A 24,466-nucleotide genomic window follows, 5' to 3' on the forward strand; every position below is an offset into this window, starting at 1 on the left:
GGCTTGAATAAAGACTGGGAGTGGATGGGTCATTACACAAAGGAAAACTATTTCCCCATATTTATTCCCCCCACCCCCACTGTTCCTCTCACGTTCTTGTCAACTGCTGGAAATGGCCCATCTTTATCACTACAAAAGGTTTTTTTTCCTCTGCTGGTAATAGCTCACCTGACCTGATCACTCTGGTTACAGTGTGTATGGTAACACTCATGGTTTCATGTTCTCTGTGTATATAAAATCTCCGCACTGTATTTTCCACTGCATGCATCTGCTGAAGTGAGCTGTAGCTCACAAAAGCTTATCCTTAGGGAAGGGTTGGCAGGACTTTGGCCTACTGAGCCGCCATAAGGCTAAGGGGGCTTGTTCTGCAGCTGTGATGGACTTGTGACCACAGGAGACACTCTGTGTGGAATTTCAAGGACTAATCACCAGCCAGTGCCCTTGTTGGCATCAGGAGGTGATCTCTGTGATTAGCATGTGTGTAGGCTCTTTGATTGGCTTTAATATGTTTTCTCTCCAATGCTTCCACCTTAAGAATAAATGAGTTTGCTTACAAAGGGCAGCCTGCATGGTAACTGAACTGTTGTAATTACACTGTTTACCATCTCTGAGAAGAGAAGTGAAGCAGGCCTGCTTACGCAGTCAGTCCTTTGCTGGGTAATTCACAGTGTAGGCAGGAAGCTGTGCAGCTTAGAAATACCTCAGTCAGGATGGGGGGAAATGTGTGTCTCTGCCCAAGAGAGGTGACATCTGAGGAGCCTGGAGCCTAGAGTTGGTGCCCTTGCTGGACCATAGACGGATATGTGCTTCTATACAAGAAAATATACCGGTAGTGGTTTTACTTGAAAAAGTGCATCTTGCGTATTAGATATTCTGTAGGGGCTCTGAAATACCTGTGAACTGATACACAATTCAAAGTAAAGGAGTACTTGTGGCACCTTAGAGACTAACAAATTTATTTGAGCATAAGCTTTCGTGAGCTACAGCTCATTTCACTGGATGTATCCGATGACTTCATGAGCTGTAGCTCACAAAAGCTTATGCTCAAATAAATTTGTTAGTCTGTATCCATAAAAAGAAAAGGAGTACTTGTGGCATCTTAGAGACTAACACGGCTGCTACTCTGAAACAATTCAAAGTGAAGTGTTCGCGTGCTCGCACGTCGGGTGCTTTGTAGGCAAAGAGAAAGACCATGAAAAGATGCAGAGGAAAGCACAACTCTCTTAACTGCCATCACATTTCTTGTATGAACTTGTCGAACCTTTCTTTTTGGGGTTTGTAAAGCTAATCTAGATTTCCATTACATTTGGTGGGAGAGATGGAGAGGGAAATGAACAGTGTTTCTTAAGCATCATAAAATATTACAATATACCTAACAATTCTCACTTTGAGTATTTTGTTAAGCACTTAAGTACTTATCACACTGAACAAAAGTTCCTAAATAGCTGTATAAGTTACTTGGCTTTATTCTTGAGGAGGCCTTAAAGATCTGCTACTTCTGAAAACTAACTCCTGAAAATATTTGAAGAGGAAAAGCTAAACATTCAACAACCATTTCAGTGTGTAACTGAGCAGAACTAAGAGGAAAGAGTAGCGTAGGGCTGGCAGAAAACAGGCACAAAAATGCCTAATAGTACTTTTTCAGTAGACCAAAGACCAAGGTCTTGATTAAAGATTTGTGCAAGAGGCTTCTTTTCTGAGTTTCTGTATCACTCAAAGAGGCAAAGATTTCTGTTCCCTTGAGGCCTTCATTAATAGGAGTAAACAGAAATCAAGATAAGGCGTGTTTAAAATGACTTGTACAAATGGTTATGTTGGCCATTGAGCATGATTATTTCTAAACCAAGCAGTGTTGTACATAAACAATATTACCTTAACAACAGAGAGGTTGGCTGTTAGCTGTATTTCCATGGCGCATGCTCCAAAGACAGTAAATTATGGTGGTTAGTGGCTATGATTTCTGAATCAGTTCAGCGTGGCCTGTAATTAGTAAAAGCACACCTCAGTTCTTGCTTCAGGAAACAAATCTAAACTTTGACAGCTGCTGGCTCTCTCAGAGGCCTGTTAGTAAAGAAGACTATTGGATGAGGAATGTAGCAGCTCAAGCAAATCTATAAGGCATGTGGATTGAAAACTGACACACCTTGATGCTTATAGTATCCTACATTGATTTAATGCAATGTTTAGGCCTGGAAGAAAACAACTTTGGAAACAAAGTGTCACCAGAGTTTTAAAGGTAAGGAAGACTGAAGTGTGGACAAAGTTCATACTAACATAAAAAAAATCTCATAATGCAATAACTTGAAGATTTGTCCGACAAATTAAAAAAAAAATCTAAGGAAGGAACAATTGCAAATAATTTGTTAAGAACAGTGAGTAGTTGGTCTGGTTTTTCTGTTTGTGTGATTTGGATGCAAGATTTAAATGGCCCAAGATTTAAATCTTTTTTTTTTTTAAAGTTTAGGATTAATAGGATGCATTTGGGACTAGAACTGACTTGTTGCGACATTAGAGAAGTCACTTTACCTTACTTTGGCATCAACATGTAAAATGGCAATATGACTTGGTTAAACTTGGATGTTGAAGAATAAATTCAGTCAATTATATTAAATACTTAAAGATCCTTTAATTCAAGGTGCGTTAGAAGAGAAGTTACTTTAACGCACAGTTTTTGGATTAGCTTGATGTGATTATAGGTGGTCAGAAAGGCTACTTAGTGCAGGTTTCATATTCAAAAGTATATTAAAGGAGTTCTCCGAGAGCCCAGCACAAAACACCGAATGTACAACACACAAACTGCTTTGAGACTTTTCGTTTGGAAGTGAATTTTTACAACACATGAACCACATGTTTTCTTCCATAGAAAGGATCTTGCTAAACTAAAAAGTTTTGACTTCTTGTCCAGGTACAATATTTTCAGGTTGTCATTATCTTCTGAAGAAGATGATTTTCAGGTAAGAAACTAAATGTAAAGGGTAATTTGAAATCATTTCAGTGAAAAATGCTTTATTTTTAAAGTTCATTCTTATGCAGTTTTGCTAACGCTCTGGTGGACTGCTCTACAGCTCACTACAAGTTCCATAGTACCCTTTCATGAAATGCCTAGTGTGGTATAGATTAACACTCCGCTTTGCCATGCACTAACTCACCATGAAGAGATGCCCTCAATATATTTACTAGTATAGCAAAATATGTATAAGTCCAATTCAAATATCTCTTATGTGTGCTTAAGTAATTTGCTCTTCTTGTGAAACAGGACCTTCTCAAATGGTGGTCCCATTATACTGTAAAAAGTGAGGCTGTTTAAAGTTGCAGGAAAACTTCTGATGATCCTTTAAGCAAGAAAAGAGAATTGATGCTGGAACAAGGTTTCATGACAATTAAAATAATTTTGCCTGAAAATGGCAAGATGGGAGGGGGGTATGAGGTTAATACTGAAGTACTTGAACTTCAAGTAACAGAGGGGTAGCTGTGTTAGTCTGTATCCACAAAAACAATGAGGAGTTTGGTTGCACTTCAAGCCCCTGACAGGAGAAACTGCTCAGCGCTGGGCCCTGGTAGATCTGTGCTTTGGCTCATGGGATGAGATGCGCCTGGCAATCCAAGTCCCCATTGGTGGTGTTCAGGCTGCTTAATGTTGAAATGTCTGGGTTGCTGAGTGCATAATTGCTACTGTCAATATTGTGGACTCCTGTGATAAATTACATATAACTCTAGGTCCCTCTGGACTGTCTAGTGTCTGTCAGGTAGAGTTTGGATATGGTACTGGTCTGCACAAGCAAGCATTCAGGTGTGATTGTGCCTTAGCTCCACTATGGTTAGCATGTATGCCTTGCCTGTAGTATATTCAAATTGCAACTACTGGTGTAGACTTGTCATAAAATAAACTGTTTTGCACTTTAGTTGTGGCTATTGATCCCTGATTCATATCACTGATAGGGTTTGGGGCATCCTGCTCTCTTCTTGGATCCTTTGCCTTCCCTTAACACAAACTCTGGCTTGATACATGTGGATACCTTTCCTGAATAGCTGTGTCTGGAACCATTTACTCACCATTTCCACTCTACTTCTGTGGCAGCTGTTGTATTTATTATGCTTTACTTTAGATATTGACTAGTTGTCTGTTCCATGCTTTTTATCATCTTGGTTGCTGTGAGCTCAAGGACTTTCAAATAAACCTGGTGACGGTATGATGATGGTGTACTGTTCGTCTCTACCTAATGCTTTGTGTGTGTTGTGGTAACTCTTCTTTTCTTGTCTGTGGACGGAGGGTCAGGTATGCACAAGTAATTCATTTTTCTGAACACAATTTTAAATACTCTTGACGTGCCAGCTTGTCCAATAGGGGATTATTTTCTGCAAGAGCTGAAATTGACTGACTTCCACTGGGAAGGGTTGTGTACCAGAAATCAGGTTAGTCATTAGTCTACATTAGTAAAAAAAAACCTTGACAAGCAACAACAAAAAATGTAGTAGGCTCTTCAGTTTTTTAGTAGTTGTGCATTATCAGCAGTGATTTGTGGATCTCTTTTCTACAATGGGACACCTCCATTACAGTGTAGTTTTCTGTTCTACTGCCTTATGCACACATGGAAACATAATTACAAACACAGTTAAAACTGGTTCTCCTGCTGGTAAGTAGGACGCGAAGAGAGCTTTCATAATGAAAAGCACCCACTAAATGACACCTTTGGCAAATGTTACAGTGGCCTAAGTGAGAGGATGATTATCCTCCCTATTCTAGGGGTGGTTTAAATGAAGAGTGTTTTAAAAGCAGATAAAAACTGAGTTGCTTACATTGCCATCATGAACATTTGCTCTACCTTTGATTGTATTGTTTGCAAGAACTCAGAAAGAAAGCTGCATAGCAGGATTGATTGCTATTGGATTCTCAAACAAATCTGTCAGTAAGAGCTCCATTTGCTGTCATGGTGAAATAATCCAACTCAAATGTTTGGTTTGTCAAGTCTAGGCTTGTTTGTGCTGAAAGGCTCCACATAGAAGCTCGTGATAATGCTAATAATAATTGATGTATGGAGATTAAATAGGAAATGAATGTAAACTAGGTTTTATGTAAAACGTCTTAAATCTCAAAATGTAGTACAATTGTTAGAAACACAGACAGGACACATTAAAGACTTGACTTTACGTTATGCTTGGACAATTGCCAGTGTTGGTAGAGGTAGAGGAGTTGTTGAGTTTTCATTAGAAGTACTTCACCTCTGTACCTGAAATTGGCAAAGGCTCTGTTTCTCTAAGCAGACACCATAGATTCCTAATACAATTAGCTTTTCCTTTCTAGTTAGGGACCTGAACCTAAAAGAAGATATATACTTTTCTCCTGTTGTATTTTTGGCCGTCAAAGAGGGAATACCTCCTGTAGGCAACATTGAGTCATTCAGAAGGGAATCATATACAGATTTCAGCTGAAGCAAGCTTTAGAGCTTTGTCTGGAGGTATAAAATGTTAGTATACACTTTTGAGTGGATATAAAAGGTCTACAAAAATTATACCCTTGGGTAGCCTTTGGGACTACATGGAGGGCAGGAGTCTCCTCAAGTCCCCTCCAGACCCCATTTCAGGTCCTTATACTGTCTTCCTCTCCACTCCCTGGCAGATGCCTAAGTGGGTTCTTAGAGCAAACAAAAGAAAAGTCCTTTCCCCTCTTTCTTCCCTTATGGGAGAGGGACTCTGTAGGAGAATAAAGAGAAGAAAGGGGTGAGCTGGATCTCAGGCTGTCGTCTTAGGTCAGCCCTATGGGCTTAGTCTAAAATGGGGTCTACCTCCAGCCCCTCCTCATAGGGCATACTGCTCTGAGACTGGGTCTTGAAGTTTTGGGAGTGGTGAGGCTTGTTAATGTCTCCCTCTTGGTGAACCTGCCATGGCTGTGTGAGGTGGAGCAGCCCTCTTCCTGTTCACCGCCCCTTCCTATGGCAGGTTTTCCCCTTTAACTTTCCCCCTCACCAGGCAGATCAAGCTTTGCAGGTGTACCTTGTTGGTGTTGAACAGGCCCAGGGGAGCTTGTTTGTCTCCTGTCTGCCTGTGTGAGGGTATGCCCCTTCATAGACTACCTGAATATAAATGTGGCTCATTCTCTACTCATACATTTGTTGCGACTGATTCAATACCACAGGGAAAAATACAAATAGAAGATAATACCTTGTCCAAATGACTTGTGTAAATTTCTCCTGTCAGGGAGAGCTTATGTGTATGTTCTCTATATTTGAGAAAGAGCTGTTGAAGTTGGGAAGCAGCTTCCAATCCTTCTTCCTACTAAGTGGATCTGGCAGTTACTCATTTGCTCATGGGTGGGCAGCCGTGAGTGGACAACCCATGGGTGGGTCAGGGTTCAACAGTCAAATCTTGAAACTAAACCTGTGTTGACATACTTTTGACAGTAGCAAACTCAGGTCATGGTCTCCCTGTGAGGGGACACACAGGCCCCACACTGGCAAGGATGAGGTTAATGAGGGACTGGAGACCGACTTGGCCCCGCATAGCTACACCTGTAGCGGATGTGAGGAGTGGAGAGGGGAGATAAAAGCAGACTCAGCTCAGTTTGGGGCTGACCAGGAAAGAGATCAGAGCTTCGCTTATCTCTCAGTGAGGGAAGCCTGGTTTCAGCCAAGAGTCTGACTGCTTGCTGCTTGGATGCGCCTCCTAGCGGATGAGATGACTGGGCCCAGGAAAGGAGTCGCTGTGTGAAGACCAGCCCTGAGTGGAAGGGTGGAGTCCTGCTGAAGATTTCCCAGATGAGACTGTTTTTGAATTCATAGTGGTCCGTCAGTTATGGACTTAAATACCCAAGGATGGGTGGACTTAAATTGTGACTTGGCTGAGTCATGGGAAGAGGTGGACCACGGGAGGACCAGAGCAGCTGTTGGCAAGGGACACCGTACGGGGAAAGCTGTTATGCCATATCCAGCCATGAGGAGGCACTCCAGTGGTAAATCCACTCTTCCATGTATGCAGTGGAGAATTGTCTTGCCTGGCAGAGTGCAGCACAGATGGAATTGGTTAAACTACACTTGGGTCTTCAATAATACCTCTCATGCATAGATCTGAAAGGGCTTGAAGAAACTTTCCCCTTTTTACAGATCAAGAACTTGAGACCCAGAAGTGAAGTAACTTGACCAAAGTGGCACAGCAGGAATAGAAATCAATAGGATAAAGGACAGTGAAAACTCAGTACCTCATGGAATATCTCTTCAAACAGTAGGACCAGCCTCAACATGCCCATCCCAGATTAGGCTACAGCCTTTAACAGGGTAGGATTATTCACAAATTCTAGTTCAATGGCACTAAAAACTTTAAATTGAAAATAGAATTGTGCATGCATCTGAAATTTGGAGAAAACAGATATGATGCTTCAGAGGTGAAACCATGGGCAGTTCAGGCAAAGCAGCACAATGGTCAAATGTTGCCACAGAAAAACAAAACATCTGATAATGGATTGATGTGCACGCTGTGCCGCAGAGGACGTCCTTCAGGAAGTGTAGAGATGGCAAATTGACTGTACACTCCAGACGCAACATTAAGGTTTCTGGGTCACTTCTTCCTGCAGTAGAAACAAAGCAGCCCAGGACAGGGCAGTCCCAGGCTGCAGCTACACAGAGCAGTAGGAAGTTTTGTTACCCATTTCTGTACACAGTTTCTCTTCATAAGAAAGGGTTTACGCTGACATGGTCTGCTCATCAGTAAGATACTACACAGGCAGCATGCCTCCATACCTGGCAGGAAATGGTTTTGTTGGTGGTATTTATATTGCAATGTGACAGGGGTGCACATCACGCTCATTAGTGAGCACTGTTGTTTACACTACTATGTTAAGGTTGTCACTGTGCTAGAATGAGAGGATTTGGATACCTGAGTACAGTTGAAAGAGGCAGGAATACTTTTTTCCTGGTAGTTGGGAATGAGCTGTAAGAAATTCATTACACTTCACAAAAGCAGCTATCTTTTTCCCTCTTTCCTGGGCTCTTACCTTCCAAGGGTTGTCCACAGTCATATGGATATAAAAAGACTACTTTGTTTTGAACAATGGCAAATCGTGATTGCGTGTCCACTGTTACAGGATGGGCTGGCTCTTCTAATTGCTGGACTGGGTTGAGCACATTCCTGGTTCTGGACTGTTTTAGAAAAGTTTTTCTGGAAACAAGCTGCTGGATAAGACAGGAGGTTGAAACGGGAGGTTCCAGTATGAGACCAGTGAGAAAGCAACAACTGAATGGGTCTTGGGGACAAGAAGTCTGTCAAGGTCTACAGCCAAGACGCAAAGGGACCCCAGAGTGGGGAGAAAGTTGGGTGAATATAAAGGCTTGGGATGACAACAGTATCAGCACAAAGCTTGAGACGTGGTAAGGGAACTTGCTCTTGATTAGAACCTCCAAGAGTCACCTAAGAGAGCTTCCTTTGTTACCTTATATATTCCCTACTTAGGCTAAGCAGCTCTTGCATCCAAAGTTTTATCAATGGATCCCTGTATTGAGAGTAAAAGATGGTGGCCCAGGTAGGGGCAAAATTGCAGAAACCCTGCAATTGCAGCCAAGGACTTGAGAAACATTGCTTTAGCCATGTAGATCCAATGACGTTCTACCTGCAAAAACCTTTTTGCTCATTTGCTCTGATTTTAGCACCCTCCTTGTAAGCCAAGAATTGGGTAAAAAGATAGTGGCTAAATGAAGACAATTTAGTTGTGTTGTGAATAGCTGAATTGGAAACTTTCTTGCTACCCTTGTGACTTCAGTGAAATTCCAGCCACATTCAAGAAGGGATCTTCTTGGTAAATTGTCATCTTTATTCTAGGATATAGATGCGATGCAAGAATCCTTCGTATTTTTTTTTTAACAAATATTAGATACCTATAGCTTAGGGTGGTTCCCTCTTTACAAATGACAGGAGTTTAAAACATCAAATAATTTCAAGTTTAAGTGCTTGACTTCCAGTACTGCCTTGTAAACTAAGATCAAAAATCAAGTAACAGCTTTTTAAAACCAGAATAGACTGGTTTAGTTACTCCAGACTTATGGCAGCCCCAGCAATATTCCTTTTGCTGCTGTTAAATTTTGCCCCCAAATTTAGATGCTAGGTACTTAATTTGAAACTAAGGGGTAAGGGAAAGCTGACAGATGTGGAGGAGCACATGGTTTGGACAGAGACATCCCTTGGGGGAGGATTTATTAATGGGGATTCTTTATATCCTAGTAATGAGAGGATAGAAGTTGACAAAACACAGGTAGGAACTGAAGTTAAACAGTCAAATGAAGTTACATCTCATGAAGGCAGACAACTAAATATTGGCAAATTCGAAAGTGCTTGTATACAAATGTTTGAAGTCTAAATGCTAAGATGGGTGAACTTGAGTGCTTGGTATTAAATGAGGATATTGATAAAATAAATATCACAGAAACTTGATGGAATGATGACATTCAATGGCACATGGCAATACCAAGGTACAAAATATATAGGAATGACAGAATAGGTTGTGCTGCGGGGGGAGTGGCACTACATGTGAAAGCAAGCACAGAGTCAAATATAATGAATCAATGAATGAATCAACCTGTACCATAGAATCTCTATGGATAGAAATGCTCAGGGAGATTAGAGATGTTACAAAAATAAAAATCTCTAATAATAATAATAATGAGGGATTTTAACTATCCCCATACTGAATAGCTACATATCACCTCAGGATGCGGGATGCAGAGATAAAATTTCTAGACATCATTAACGAGTGCTTCTTGGAGCAGCTAGTCTTGGAACCCACAAGGGAAGAGGCAATTCTTGATTTAGTCCTAAGTGGCGCACAGGATTTGGCCCAAGAAGTGAATATAGGTGGACCTCTTAGTAATAGCCACCATAACATAATTACATTTAACATCTTTGTAGGGGGCAAAATACCAAAGAAACTCACCAAAGTAACATTTAACTTCAAAAAGCGGAACTACACAAAAATGAGGAAGCTAGTTAAAGGAACAATCACAAGGATGAAATGGATGCAAGCTACATGGACATATTTTAAAAAAATACCTTAATAGAAGCTCAATTTAAATGTATACCCCAAATAAAAAAATAATCAGGAAGAGGACCAAAAAACCCCAATACCACAATGACTAAACAACAGAATAAAAGAGGCAGTTAAAAGCAAAAAGCGGTCATTTAAAAATTGGAAGTCAAATCCTACTGAGAAAAATAGAAAAGAGTATAAACTCTGGCAAGTCAAGTGTAAAACTATAATTTTTTTAGGCAGGCCAAAAAGAATTTGAAGAGCAACTAGCAAAAGACACACAAACTAACAAACAAGTTGGAATTTTTGTGGATACCTCTCTGAAAACATGCGCTCTATGTGCAGCGGTAGTCAAAAAAGCGACCAATGTTAGGAACCATTAGGAAAGGGATAGATAATAAGATAGAAAATATAATGATGCTATATAAATTCATGGTATGCCCGCACCTTGAATACTGAGTGAATTTCTGGTCACCCGATCTGAAAAAAGATATATTAGAGTTGGAAAAAGTTCAGAGAAGGTCAACAAAAATGATTAGGGGTATGCAACAGCTTCCATATGAGGAGAGATTAAAAAGACTGGGACTTTTCAGATTGGAAAAGAGACTGCCGAGGGTGGGGAAGGGAGGGAGGAGATATGATAGAGAGCTATAAAATCATAAATGGTGTGGAGAAAGTGAATAAGGAAGTGTTATTTACTCCTTTTCATAACAGAAGAACCAGGGTTTACCAAATGAAACGAATAGGCATCATAAAACAAAAGGAAGTACTTCACACAATGCACAATCAACCTGTGGACCTTGTTGCCAGGAGATTTTGTGAAGGCCAAAACTATAATGGGGTTCAAATAAGAATTAGATAAGTTCATGGAGGATAGGTCCATCAATTGCTAATAGCCAATATGGTCAGAGACGCAACCCCATGTTCTGGGTGTCCCTAGTCTCTGACTGCCAGAAGCTGGGAGTGAGTGGCAAGGGATGGATCACTCGATGATTGCCTGTTCTGTTCATTCCCTCTGAAGCACCTGGTATTGACCACTATTGGAAAACATTATACTGGGCTAGATGGACCACTGGTCTGACCCAGTATGGCCGTTCTTATGTTCTATCAGAACAGTTTATTTATCTTGTCTGTCCTGTTAGTTACTGAAAACAAGGTCTAAGTGTTGAAAAAAGTGGTGATTGAAGTGTTGCTTAGATTCTTTGGGAGTTCATTCCATTGCCTTGGACTGGCCCCTGAGAAGCCTCCATCCAGCACAGATGAGCTTTTCCTGTGCTATGGACAGCTCACTGTGAATAAGGAGGGGATTTATTAGCTAGTCTTAATCTCAGAGCTTCAGGTGACCCGGGCCCAGGATATTCCAGAGACCATTGTATGCCTTGAAGATAAGGACACAGATGTGGAATTGAACTCTTACCTATAGATACAGCAGAGGGTAAGTTGTTTGTGCTCATAGTAGCTTGCATTGCTCAATGGATATTTTTACTCATTGGAATTTCCAAAGGTCTAGTGGAGCAGAAATGATCAATGCTGTCTTTGTACTGTCCTCAAATCTTTTTAAAATTAGGTGGGCTATTGTGGAGCTGGCATATGAAAGTAAAAGACTAATGTACCTCTTTATTTCCATGTATGAAGTCTGAGGATATAGCTTTCCTTATTTAGCAGAATCAAATCAAATAGTTGAAATTTGCATCAGATAGCCTTTATGTGAAAAAGTGATACTGTTGCTATGCTGTATTAAATTAATTTTCCGATATGTTTTCACAACATAACATACTCTGTGGTTTTAAAATGACAGTGTCTATGAATCCAAACTTTTTGGCTAAAGAAATTTTTCAGTGAAAAGATGACGTACGCTAATTCTACTGAAATTGAAAATGAAAAGCAGCATAGGGGATCAAACTGTACTGTTTCCTGTTGTCTTTAATTGATTTGTACATGAAGCTGAGCTGAACTTAACTGCTGATCTGGACTCATTTTAAAAAAACAGTCAGCATTTAGATACTTAGTGATTTTTAAATAGTGCACAAAAATTAAATCCTTAATCCAAGAGGATGAGCAGAAAATATAGCCCACCTGGTATTTTCTTAAATCATGGGCCTTGTTACAGCAGACAGGCTGGGTATATAAAAATTGGCTTATGTGACACATTCGTATACTTGAAAGCTTTGGAATTGATTTGTACTATAAAAGACGTTTTGGTGGAGACTACCTTGTTGATAAATTTCATGGTCAATTGCTTGACCACACTTTGGTTTGTTACAAAATCTACTTGAGAGACCACATAACCAATATCAGCCAGGTTTATTGTAAAAGTCAATAATAGTATAGTACAGGAAAAAAGATTTAATATGACAGCAGTTTCCAGGAAGCTGTCTTGTGTAGCATTGTTACATTCATCTTACACAGAAGGTGTGCTGCCAAAGTTACACATTTCATCTAGGAGTGTTTATAGGATGACTTTACAAGTTACAAAACACATTATACATCACTAAAATTAAACTCATCAGTTTGTACCAGTTCCTTAACTTGTTCTTCTGTCCCTTCCTTATCTTTGTTTTGGATACCAAAATTCTAGGTACTGATCCATGAAGGTACCTTCCCAGCTTGTACTGAGGCAGAACATTAAATGTATTTTGCCTTTGACCATGTTTCTTACTTTCTAATGCCAAAGCTGAAGTCAGCTTTGCAAAGTCCTTCGGGGTGCTTAGCATAAGTGAATAGGATTATAAAAAGACAAACCAAGTCCGGCAATGTAACTGCTAGAAATATATATGCAATAAAATGTTATATTGATAGTGTGTGCTTAATGAATATTACTATAACATTACTAGGGCTATTACTATAACATTAGATCGTGCATCTATCTCTCTATCAAAGCCCAACATACATTATTCAGTTTAGTTGCAGTTGTAAGTATATGCTGCTTGATTTGTCCTATTGTGTGTAGAATTGGATATCACAAGAACAAATTGTGTGCTCCATTAGATGGAAATTACTAATACCAACTGAATCAACCTAAGGTGTGGGAGGAGAATGTCTTTACATTTAATTGGGAATTCCAATTTTAACGTGGCATCAGTATCTGGAGAGGGCTATTTCCCCGTAAAAATTAGGATTTCATGAATAATGAAAAAAGAACAAACTGCACATGAAATACTTGGCAGCCTGAATATTCTTTAAAGTGGAGTACTCAAAAGTACTGTTCATGCAAATTAGCTCTGCTATTCATGCAGATACATGACAATAAGTCTTCAGTGAAATGATGGCATTACTATATTTTTTTACCGGAACCCTGCCTCAGTCAGTGCAGATCTTGAACAGGGTATACTAATGAACAAAGCAGTGGAGAATCTTTCTTTGATGTTATTTTGACTCTTGCCTCATTGACTACATGCGTCTGTTTCGTTATGTGTATAGCTTCCAAGTTCTGTAACCAATCAGGCAGTGTTCTGTTGAAAGTATCAGACCTTTCTTAGTCCTCAGTGATGTAAGCACGGGCATTGTCTTTCTACACAGAAGCAGGTACAGAAGTGAAACCTCAGAATGAATAAAGTGACCATGATACATAAATGTTTGTTTCCTTGTTACTTGTAATTGAAAGATTATTCTTCAACTAAAGAACAGTTTTTAGAGAAACTCAGAATCGTCATTTCAAAATTGCCACCATAACTCACTGTTTCACTGGGATGCAGGCCCCTGACTGTCATAAGAAAAGATGGCCACCGTCTCCATTCATTTATTGCTAAGTGTTGATATGAAAGCATGGAGGATGCCATCTTTGGTGATGGCTGGTTGGTTTTGCTCCCAGGGAGAGCAATGGGAGATAGCAGCCATCTTTGCAAAGGGCTGTTGTGGCCTTACCCCAATTGCGAACAACTGATGGCAGCCATTTTTCAAGAGAACTTTTCACGATTTTTTTTTAAAAGTTTATGCAGCAGCCTACTTTGAAGATGAAACTTATTTTTGGCAAAGATGCTTAGTCCTAGTTGTACTTTTAAAAACCTGTTGTACCAGATCTACTCAATAGGGAAGATAAGAGGGGGGGAAAGATGTAAATACAGTAATGGTGTAAATCTGGCAAGGGTGTAAATCTGGCAATGCTAGCAGCTGTGAATCCAGTTAAACTGGCCAATATGCCATGACTGCCTTGCACTGCTCTAGAGCAGCATGAAGCAGCCTGGGCATATGGGTGAATCAGACCCTAAAATGTGAAAGGCAATGCTACAATAGATATTTGCCTTCCTACCACTAGAAATGTAGCGTGGTAGCTCTTTCTCTGGATTCTCGTTTAATGTCAGCATACGTATTAACCTTTTAAAAAAAGGAATGCTCAGACTAAAGTATATATCAGTAATTTAGAATGAAATATTGTCATGTGACTTTGTGGTCTCCAGGCAGAGTCGCTGTAATGATGTCACAGGCACAAGCTCCGTAAGAGCAGACAATGTATTTATTACTAGAACAGGGAACAGAGGCAGCTCCCCTCCTGCTGCTGACTCTGAACACTTTTACTTTTCCTCTCTGGGCCTTTCTCTCAAGGTTACTTCCTGAGTCAGGGGTTTTCCCTGCTGGGCGGTCTCACACCCATTAGGGGCTGCGGATGCATATACCACACATAGACCCAGCCAGCAGCATAATTAAGGCACAATACAATACAGCTAGGGTGTAATTACTCCAAAACAAGAATTTAAAAGTTAGTTTAGATTTCTTTTCATTTTAAAACCTTAAGTTAAAGAAATCCACAATTAAGGCTCCCTATCAACCGGACTCCAGCCAGTAGCTGGAAGGTATATTTGATGGTTGTGGTGATTTTTGCATCAGATGATAAAATTATCTTGTGCATTAGTTGATCCTGTTGTCTTTATGTTGTCTTTTAAATTACAAAACTTTGTAAAGAGAAATAGACTCTGGATAACCATTTTAAAGCCATGTCAGAAAACAATTAGTCCAGTTGAGAACTGGTATAACTTTATTGAATAGAAAGGAGTTACACATAGGATTACTTGAGGTCTTATTTCCAATATTTGTTTGACTATTTCATACACTGCTCAACAGATTTCCTACAGGAAAGTACTGATCTGTAGGAAAATAGGCACTCAGAAACTTTGCCGATCAACCTTTTGTAATTTTTTGACTATGAGTTGAGTAGGTGTATAACATGCATATTAATTAAATTAAGTATACAGGCTGAGTTAATAAAAGTCAGTAACTCTGTGGCTGAGTTTGCAAGTAGTTTTATGAAGTGTTGCAACCTAGGAATTCAGTGGGAAATTCAGGAGCTTTAAAGTGTAATGATGAGAGAGATTCCTCTTTTTTGAGAACTACTCAAGCTGATTAGGTTTATATTAACTGTAGTTTTGTGTGCCAACAGCATTTAAATGTAAACACTTTGTTAATGTTTTACTAGCCTTCAGGAATGTCTGTATCATCAACTCTAAATAGCACATAAGAAAACAGATTAACCATAAGAATAACATAACTGTCAAGAACAGTGTATTCACTAGCATTTTGTTACCTAGCAGCAAGCAACAGGAAGGCATTGTATATGCTGTACAGGTGCTTGAGGAGGTAATGAATACCAGTCATCCTCCTGTAGTTTCTCTGGGTCCAGTAGGGTTTCCCACACTAAGGTTTGGGAGCATCCTAAGCCTATTAGCCTCGACACTGCCCCAAGGCATACTTGAGTTACAATTCTACTCTGTTTGGTTCAAGAGACACCATGTAATTGCAGTCCATGAGAGGGCACAAACAGCTAAGATGCCCAGGTTTCCCTCACTGAAAACAGATGACTGTCCAGATAGAGGACCCTCATTTGCCTCCTGCTGGTCATCATTCTGCATGCTCCTCTTCAGGCAGCTCATGGGGCAGTGTATCGGAGAGCCTCCAGGGGGTTTAGTAAATGAGTGCTCCTTATTCCGGGACTTCTCTAGTTCCTTCCTGATAACCAAAGCTGACTCCTCATGTGATTAGGCCTGTGGCCCTCTAGGCTTATGTCCATCATCCTTGCCCAGCTAGCCTGCTCTCAAATTCCTCTGAGTTGGATGGCAGTTGCCAGTGAGTCGAAGATTCTGTCTGTGTACCCAGGTCCAAACAAAGGCTGCAAGACCTCTGAATATCAATCCAGCAATACTGAGTCTCTAGTCTCTGAAGAACAGTATTCTGGCTGAAGCGAGTGGTACATCTCCAGGGATGCCCCCAGTTGGTTGAGTATAGCAGCTTTCAGGATGTCATAGTCATTGGTGGTGTTGTGATCAAGGCCTGGTAAGCAGCATCCCCAGACAGAAAATTATCTATTTGCATGGCCTAGGTAGTCTTCACCCACCGAGCTACTGGGGCTAATTGCTCAAACACCATGAGATAGGGCTCAAGATCGTCAGTGAGCTTTAATTTGGAGAGGTTTATATCCAGCCCTGGTGGTGTTGCTTCAGATGGGGAGCAGCTGGCGACCTACTGAAGCATGGCCTCCTGGAACTGTTGTTGCTGTCATTGCTGCTGCAGCAGAAGTATCTTGAGGAGCACTCTGTTGCTGCTGCGTGGCTCACGAGGCCTCCTGTTCTTCCAGGAGCAGCCGCTGGTTCTCCACCTGGGTCTGCAGTTCCTGAACCAGGAGTTGTAAGGGATCTTCCATGACCCCCTTCCTGGAAAAGGGGAGAAGCTGATGCCATTTCTACTACCAAGTTGTGGCAGCATGCCTGGAGCTGAAGAACTCTGGCAGGGAGCGTGGTCTCGGTTTTTAAGTGGTTAATGAACAAACAAATACAATTTGGTTGTCTACAACTTTAAACTCGTCAACAAAAATGTAGTTGCTTGTTCACAGCACTGGAAACAAAGGCCCTGACCTGGCCCCACGTTTCTGGATTAGACTGAGGAGTTTCTCTCTTGTCCCAGCTCCACCCACACTCATCCTGGCTTGAAGCAGGCCAGCATTCTTAACTTGCCTGGCAACTCCTGATTGGTTACTGTTTCTGCCTGGCCATTAGAGAACTAATTCTTGTGGGTACCCTGGGTTGAGTGGGTTTTTCCTAGGCAGGGGGTGTCGGGTGCCACGGTCTCCAGCAGGGATGGAGGCAGAGAAATTGCAACAGACCCCATCACAGGGAGGAACTTCACCCTCTATTAGTTTGCTAACCAGCTTCATGGATAAATGAACATTGAGCTCAAGTCATATGACAATTTTTTTTAAAAGGACAAATGAGCACTGTCTGGTAATGCTGACAAATGTGAGATGCTATTTTATAGTTGAATATAGTTCTCTTTTTAAGACAATTTAAGGATTATCCACCTCACAGAGTAAAGCCCATACAGTGTATAGCACATTGTCATTTGTTTTATCCTTTTGTAGTCTCCAGGGAGCAAATGAGTTGCAGATATGATAAAAGATTGTGCTTAATATGCACAAAACTAATATTTTACTACCATTGCCTTCTTCAACCATATCAACTTAATGAAAACCCAGTCACCTATTTTATAAGTTAACAGAAAAAAATTCTCTCCCCACACATTCAAGCATTCTAAACAAATGTCTCTAGGACTAAAAGAAATTTTTACAAATTCTTCCATAAGATCCTGCAATAATTAGGAAGCATATTTACATAAGGGAATAATTTCAATTATGCAAGGCCTATTGGATCTGCTACAGCTTCTGGCTATATTACTTGCGGTCATACTCTAGAATTACTAGATTCTCCATTATCACTGGGGAAATTAAGTTTGGATTTACCACCAACAAAATATAATTCTAAATTTCTATTGAAAATGAAATAATATTAATTCTTGTGATCTGCAAGCACAATAATACCAGCAACTATTCCAGAAGGTTATTTTGTCTCTAACCAAATGAGATGTGTTGCATATGGGATTCAATTTAATTAGAAGCTGAGGTATAGTATTTAAAAAAACAATCTAATAGCAGTAGCTAACTGTTTGTAAACACTTGTGTATCTTCAGGCTTATTGCTTGTATTACATATCCTTATATTAAAGAGATAATGTGTGAAATCCCAACCACCTCAGTGAGCTTCTTTGTCCTTTTACGGCACAAACCCTTAGCAATCCTACATGAATAACAAATAGGATATGTTGGAATCATGTCCTGACTTAAACAGCATATGTAAATAGCCTGGAAAGCAGGGACTAGTGGCCTTAGGAGCTGAGGATTGTGCTAGATTTATGTAGCCTGATATGGATGGTACCTCATGCAATTTCTTCCAGAGAAGGCCTCTGATAGGAATACATGATGCTATATAATATGCTTAGTTAATAAAGTTGTAGGCTAAATCAGATGGTTGAACCACATAAATTAGCTGTAAAACTTAAATTTCATAACTTTTCATAAGTATAGGTTGTGGCCTAAAAGTAGGTCAGCCATAAGTAAACCCCAAAAGAAGGAGATGTAACTTCAAAAGTGAGCAAATTAAGTTGTACAGATCACTTGAGCAGTTCTAAATTTTCTCCCAACGGTCAATGTTTTCTTACAGCAAAAGCTCAAGGAGGAGAAGGAGGCCAAAAGAGCTCAGCTGGATGGCAGGCATGATTATATATTGGATATTGTTGCTTCCTGCGTGGACCTGGACAAAGCTGAAGTGGAAGATGCTATTCTTGAGGGTAACCAGGTGTGCTGAATTTTACCTTTACAGAGTCTGTAGCACATTTTCTGGCTTCAGAGTTACTATTGTAACTTTTATAGCAGCTGTCTGTTAGCTTGTACGTGCCTCTGGATCACCAGACTCCTCTAATTACTTTTCCCTCATCTTGCACTCAGTTTCAGCTATATTGCACTTCCAGCTTTTGAGGCTACAGAATACTAAGTTTAAAATACATAACTGAGAATTTGCAAAGTTTACAAGAGAGGTTGGAAAGAAGTAAAATTCCCTTCCATGTTTAGTGGAGCCCTTCATTTCCCATGTTCACATTTGGGCCTCAACAGAATGGAAGATCAAACTGGGGTTAAACCCAGACTTATGAATGTGATGCTGATTAGTAGAGGGAGCTTCTTTAGGATCTCGCAAAATTGAAGTACTTGCTCTGTGGGAGATTCTCAGTGACCCATTGTCAGTGATCTGTAATCCTGGTGATATCACCTGCGCTCACACTTCAGTGGCAAAAAAGGACACTTTCAACATAAGCTGTCGTCTGTCTAAGAGGAGCCACACCCTTTAGGGGCTGCTTGTGAATGTGCTAAGAAATACCCCCTACATGTCCAGTACAGCCACTATAAAAGAATATTAAACATAGGTTCTGTACTCTGAGTCCCCTGACTGCCAGTTAATGTCTGGGTGAATAAGCTGCTGATTACCTTTTATACAGCCCTAAAGGGTCTATGGGACAGTTACCTAAGGCTGAACATCCCAAAGATGTAGCTCAAGGAAGCTAGAGGAGTAGGGCATTCTTGGTAGTCTTAAATCTGAACATAGCTGTGAAATTCCCTTGAGGCTTGAACATGGCTGCATCCAAAAAGCTGTTGGAATACAGACTTCTCATGCCATGCTGCTTCGTAACAGCAGCTACATTTTGCTAATTTTTAGCCAGTCAGTGTAGTTCACCCTTTGAAACTGGTGGTGGAGAAACAGAGTAAGAGCTCTCTGTACATTTTTGCCTTAATTGAAGCCATGTACAGTGAACTCAACTTTTGTAACTATGATCACAATATACAGTAAATGGCTGAAGTAAAGAAGGGCCTGATCCTACCACTTTTCCTTATGTTACACAGTAATTACCAATTTGAGTAACCCCATTAAATTAAGTAGATTTATTGGCAGGGGTAGAAGCAACTCAACTTCAATAATAGCGGCAGAATTGGGCCTTACATGATGGCTTAACTTTCATATTTAACAACGATGCTAAAATGCATGTACTTAAGGCTTGGTTTTGTGAATGCTGGTAAGCTATCTAGTAAATAACTAGGAAAAGTATGTAAATGATCTAACCTAACCTTTTAACAGATTGAGCGCATCAATAAGTTCTTGGCCATTGAAGGATTTCGTCATATCATGTTCTACTATCAAGATGTGGAGACACCTGAAACTGGTTAAGTAACTTGTAGTAGTATTATTTGCTTTACTATAACATGCTGCATCCCAAGTTGTGCTAGGTGATATGTAAACATAGCTATTTTCCAATTTAAATAAAGTGAGGATCAAGGTACCTGAAATCTTGTTCAGTCACATGCTTCTAATTTCTCTCCACTTACATCCTTGGCATTCACAGAATTTATTGCACATATTCAGTAAACTAACCCTGATGATGCTCTGTCATATGGTGTCTGTGTAACCTTAAACAGAGTAGATAAACTGAATTACGTTCAAAAGTGAAGCATTTGCAGGAGGGATGGAAATAATTTAGAAGAGTGATTCTCCTGAATGCACCAGCTTAAAGTGACATAAGTCACTCTGAACCTCAGTCAGGTTGCCTTACACCCCTGTGCCAGTGACTGACAGAGTTACACCTGGTGTAACTTACACATGGAGCTAGAAGATTAAATTTTGAAGTAGGGTGGATGTTGTAGAGGAGAGGAATGGATTGACTGAATATAGAGGTGAGGTACTGAGGGATGGAACTAGGTTGATGAAAAGAGGGAGGAGCTAACAAATGGCAAAGAGGGAAGTGAAAACATCTGATGGGTAATGAGAGAATAAAGGAGAATATTATAGGGCAGCTTCAAAATCTGTGACAGTTACTAGCAAAGAGCAATACCAAAAAAGAGGAAGGGAACCCAATGGCATACCCTATGCTATTTGGTGGCTACATCCTGGTAAGAAGCCCAGCAGCTTGCTTTACTCTCCTGGCTACTACAGGGGAGTCATATTGGGCTTCTTACCAGGCCACTGCCTATAGCAAAAACTGTGGGAAAGATTACACCTTTTATATCAGAAGAAATAGTTCCTGTTTTAAAATCTGTAATCTACCTCCAGAAATTCTTATAGTTCACCAGTCTGATTTTTGGCAGGAAATGTATGAGGTAAGGAGCATGAAATTTTTAATCAGTAATATCTTGAATAACAGAATGTTGTGCGTACTCAGTCTTGCACCATCATGTCATGCAATAATAGTCAACTTTTCCCTCTGCTCAAAATACAGCTTACAAAAAAGTCCATTAATCAAAATGTAGAGGGAATGTTAAAGTACTGCTCTCTCTCTTGCTGTAAAGTCTATTAGGCAAGCAATTAATGATGCAAATTAACAAAATTATTTCTGAATGCATTGTGAATGTCATTAAAACTTAGTACTAATAGAAAATGAGGAGAAACTCAGATACCATTTGTTCTTTAAAAGCCTAAATCCCTAGAAACTGGGAGCCTTGGAAGTATCTATTAAAAACTAAGTGAAGATAGAAAGAAAAATCTCAGTCTTGCAAATCAACTCAGGGAGTGGGAGAAAGGTTAAAAGATCAGGTTCTCTTTTTTGTCTTAAACATGTCTTGAGGCACTATTATAATTAGGTAAAATTAACTACTTTCAGTGTAGCCTGAAAGCAACTGTATACCATTTGGCTTTGACATATGCACAAATATATTTATACACATGTGTGTCTTCACAAATTATTTTTTTATCTACTCAAGTAGATAAAAACTTTACTGACCTTTAGTAATTATTTTTTCTTTCTTGTGGCTCACAAATATGATCACATTACACCGTTTGAAGACTAGAGAAATTACCCATGCATATTGAATGAATGACCTCCTTTTTCCCAGGCTTATTGACCTGATGTTGGTATGTTGCTGAAAAAGGATCATTAAGTTCTTGAGTGACAAGGCACAATAAAAGTTTTGCTTTGAGTATCTTGAGGGCAAAAAAATAACTACTAACCTAACTGTATGGTTTAATTTGTATTGTAATGAGGCCCTTAGGTTTTTGACATTTACTTTGCAAATGAACTGGGAAAAGGGGTAGATGAAGTTAATTTATAACCTAAAGTTAAACTATAAAAATGTAATAGTTTTTCCTCTCCCACCCCAATCACTTTCTAGCAGTACTTCTAGTTTCCATTAATAAACACAAAGTTGTTGCTTTATGATCTTGGCCAAACTTCAGGATGGAAGTGTGATCGTATTATTCAGATGCTTGTTTAAGCTCTAGCTCATTATTAACACTCTTTCATTATTGTCATTATTAACAAATCACCATCTTATTGGGATATCTTTCAAACAATTCCTCACATTCACTGCTTGTAAAGGGTAACCATACGGTGCAGGTCTTTACCCCAAAGAAAGGTAACTTAACTGCCCTGTATTCTGCTTAACTCTGACTCATTGCTGTGCCACCTTGGTGGTCTCACTGGCCATCTCTCATTGTTCTTAACTCTGACTTAATTACCTTTAAAAATTTTCTGCAAACTTCTTTTTAGCCTTTTGCTGGCACAATATTGTATCCCTTAATCTGAGGTAACCTTGCCCAGTACAAGCAATATTACTTATTACTTAGTAACTATTCACGTGCATAAGAAATAAACAAATGAGAAAAGAAAAGGAGTACTTGTGACACCTTAGAGACTAACAAATTAGACTCAATCTCTACTACTGCTACTACTGGATAGTTGGACATATAGATGTCCCTAATGGATACTATTGGCAGAACTGAGTTTCTCAGCACTTGGTAGCTTTGCTTTCCTCTTCCTAGTCGCGGTATTGTCCCTCACACCTTAAAACATAACAGTATAACTTAATAAAGCTGGCCACAGTTCTTTCTCACTTCAAAGAAAAATATTTTTTAAAGATAACAAATATCCATATTTCACCTTTTTGCTCATTTCAAAACCAAAATATTTGTTTTGAACCAAACAATTTTGACCTGTTTTTCTTTGGGATGGTGGGAAAGCTATATGTTTGGTTTCCTTTCACCCTCTGTTTTCGTCTTTACTTTGTGGTGCGCTTCACCAGAGGAAAACGTGTGTGTCCATCCCCATCTGTCTGCCCCCTGAAAACCAAAACTAACTTTTCAAAAACTGTATCCAAATGAAAATTTTCATGCTGAATTTGAGGCATTTTTCCATGTTAAAACTTCAAATATTTTGTTCCCATTTTTAGTGAAAGTTTACACAACATTGTTTTTTTTTTTTAAAACCAGGTGTAGACCCCAGTCTCCCCTTCACAAACTTTTGTTCCCAGTTCAGTTTAGGAGCATCTCCTATACTAGGTATGAAAAAGTTGAGCTAGTGCTTTCCTTCTTCTAGAAGGAATATCTTACCATAGCTATTGCTAACTCTATTTTTTTTTCATATAAACTATAGGACATTTTGGCCTACCAGGCACAAGACCCAGTCCTCACTCAGCAAGAAGCAAGAAACCTAAAGTGTTTGTGACAGAGGGAATAGATGTTGCTCTAACCGGTGTATGCGTATTCTTCATTAAATCTAGTCCTTCCAAAACCATCACTGCAGAGAATATCCATCGGGTAAGATAAAGGTTAATGCTGGATGTTAGTATAAGAGAGTTAAATTCAATTCAGTTTCTATGGTGCATCATAGCAGCTTGTAATTTGAGACCTCTTGGTACAGTTAACTGAGTAGAGCTCCAAAAAGGGAATATTGTTGTGTTTTCCACTGAAGGAAGAGTGTAACTAAGGAAATGTGGCATAGTTTGTCTGTCACAAACAATTGTGCTTGTAGCACTCAGTGGCACCAACTTCAAGCACATTGTTAGTGAACATAAGATTTGAAAAGTGGGGAGCAAAAAGGGAAAATTTGTGTCAGGGTCTAAGAAAACAAACAGCGGCATTTCCAGTGATGATTTATTGACTACACCAAAGACTGTGCCAAACAGTGGCACTGTGATGCTGAAGCTTGAACTTTATGTAGGTGTCACGTTTTGTTTTTACAACCAGCAGTTCCACACATTAGTCTTGCGGATTTGCAGTGAAAATTATCTCATGCTTGTCTGTATGATCGAATCAAAAGTTTTGCACAAAGAACACAATGAAAATCAAAATATATGTACTCAATGAAAATCAAAATATATATTTATAAAAGGTTACCTGATTAAATATTTAACTCTGGCATAATCTGAGGTGACCAAAATGGACCCAGTTCATCTCGTGATCCTTCGACAATTAGGAATGCATGTTGTGATAGACCCAGGCCAGTTGGGTACAGCAGAGTAGTAGAAGGCAGATATACCGGCCACTGGATAAGCAGTTTTCTGTTCCCTGACTGAACAGAGCATGGGCTGCTCCGGGCTAGGGTGGACACATGACTCCAATTAACCTGCAAAGAGTCAGGTGAGGCTGTTAAGCTAATGCAAATACCTGACTCTAATTAAGGCCCCTCTGATACTATAAAAGGGCTCACTCTGGTCAGGCCGAACGGAGCCAGAGGAAAGGAAGTGCGGCTGAAGGGCTGGATAATGAAGACACCCTCAAGCCACTGGAAAGGGAGCATTAAGGTAAGGGTGAAGAAGATGTTAAGAGAGAGAAGCGGGAGAGCTGTGGGGAAGTGGCCTAGGGAAATGTAGCAACTCTGGCAATGA

The 24,466-nt window shown here is 39.8% G+C and overlaps 1 protein-coding gene across 10 annotated transcripts in view; it reads left to right on the forward strand.

Moving 5' to 3' along the window:
• Positions 1–24,466, forward strand: part of DNAH5 (dynein axonemal heavy chain 5) — a 313,949-nt gene that overhangs the window by 61,886 nt on the left and 227,597 nt on the right. For 9 of the 10 annotated variants that reach the window (XR_012157381.1, XM_073332322.1, XM_073332321.1 and 6 more), the window contains 3 exons: positions 18,486–18,620; positions 19,950–20,034; positions 23,233–23,396. Coding sequence is in view for 9 of the 10 variants with exons in the window: in XM_073332322.1 (XP_073188423.1) it covers positions 18,486–18,620; positions 19,950–20,034; positions 23,233–23,396 (384 nt within the window). In the remaining variant the exon portion in view is untranslated. Of the gene's footprint in view, positions 1–18,485; positions 18,621–19,949; positions 20,035–23,232; positions 23,397–24,320; positions 24,383–24,466 lie in introns of those variants that run through there. The other variant, XM_073332330.1, reaches the window with a different exon arrangement.

Source organism: Lepidochelys kempii, chromosome 2 (genome assembly GCF_965140265.1).
Source record: "Lepidochelys kempii isolate rLepKem1 chromosome 2, rLepKem1.hap2, whole genome shotgun sequence".
NCBI lineage: Eukaryota > Metazoa > Chordata > Testudines > Cheloniidae > Lepidochelys > Lepidochelys kempii.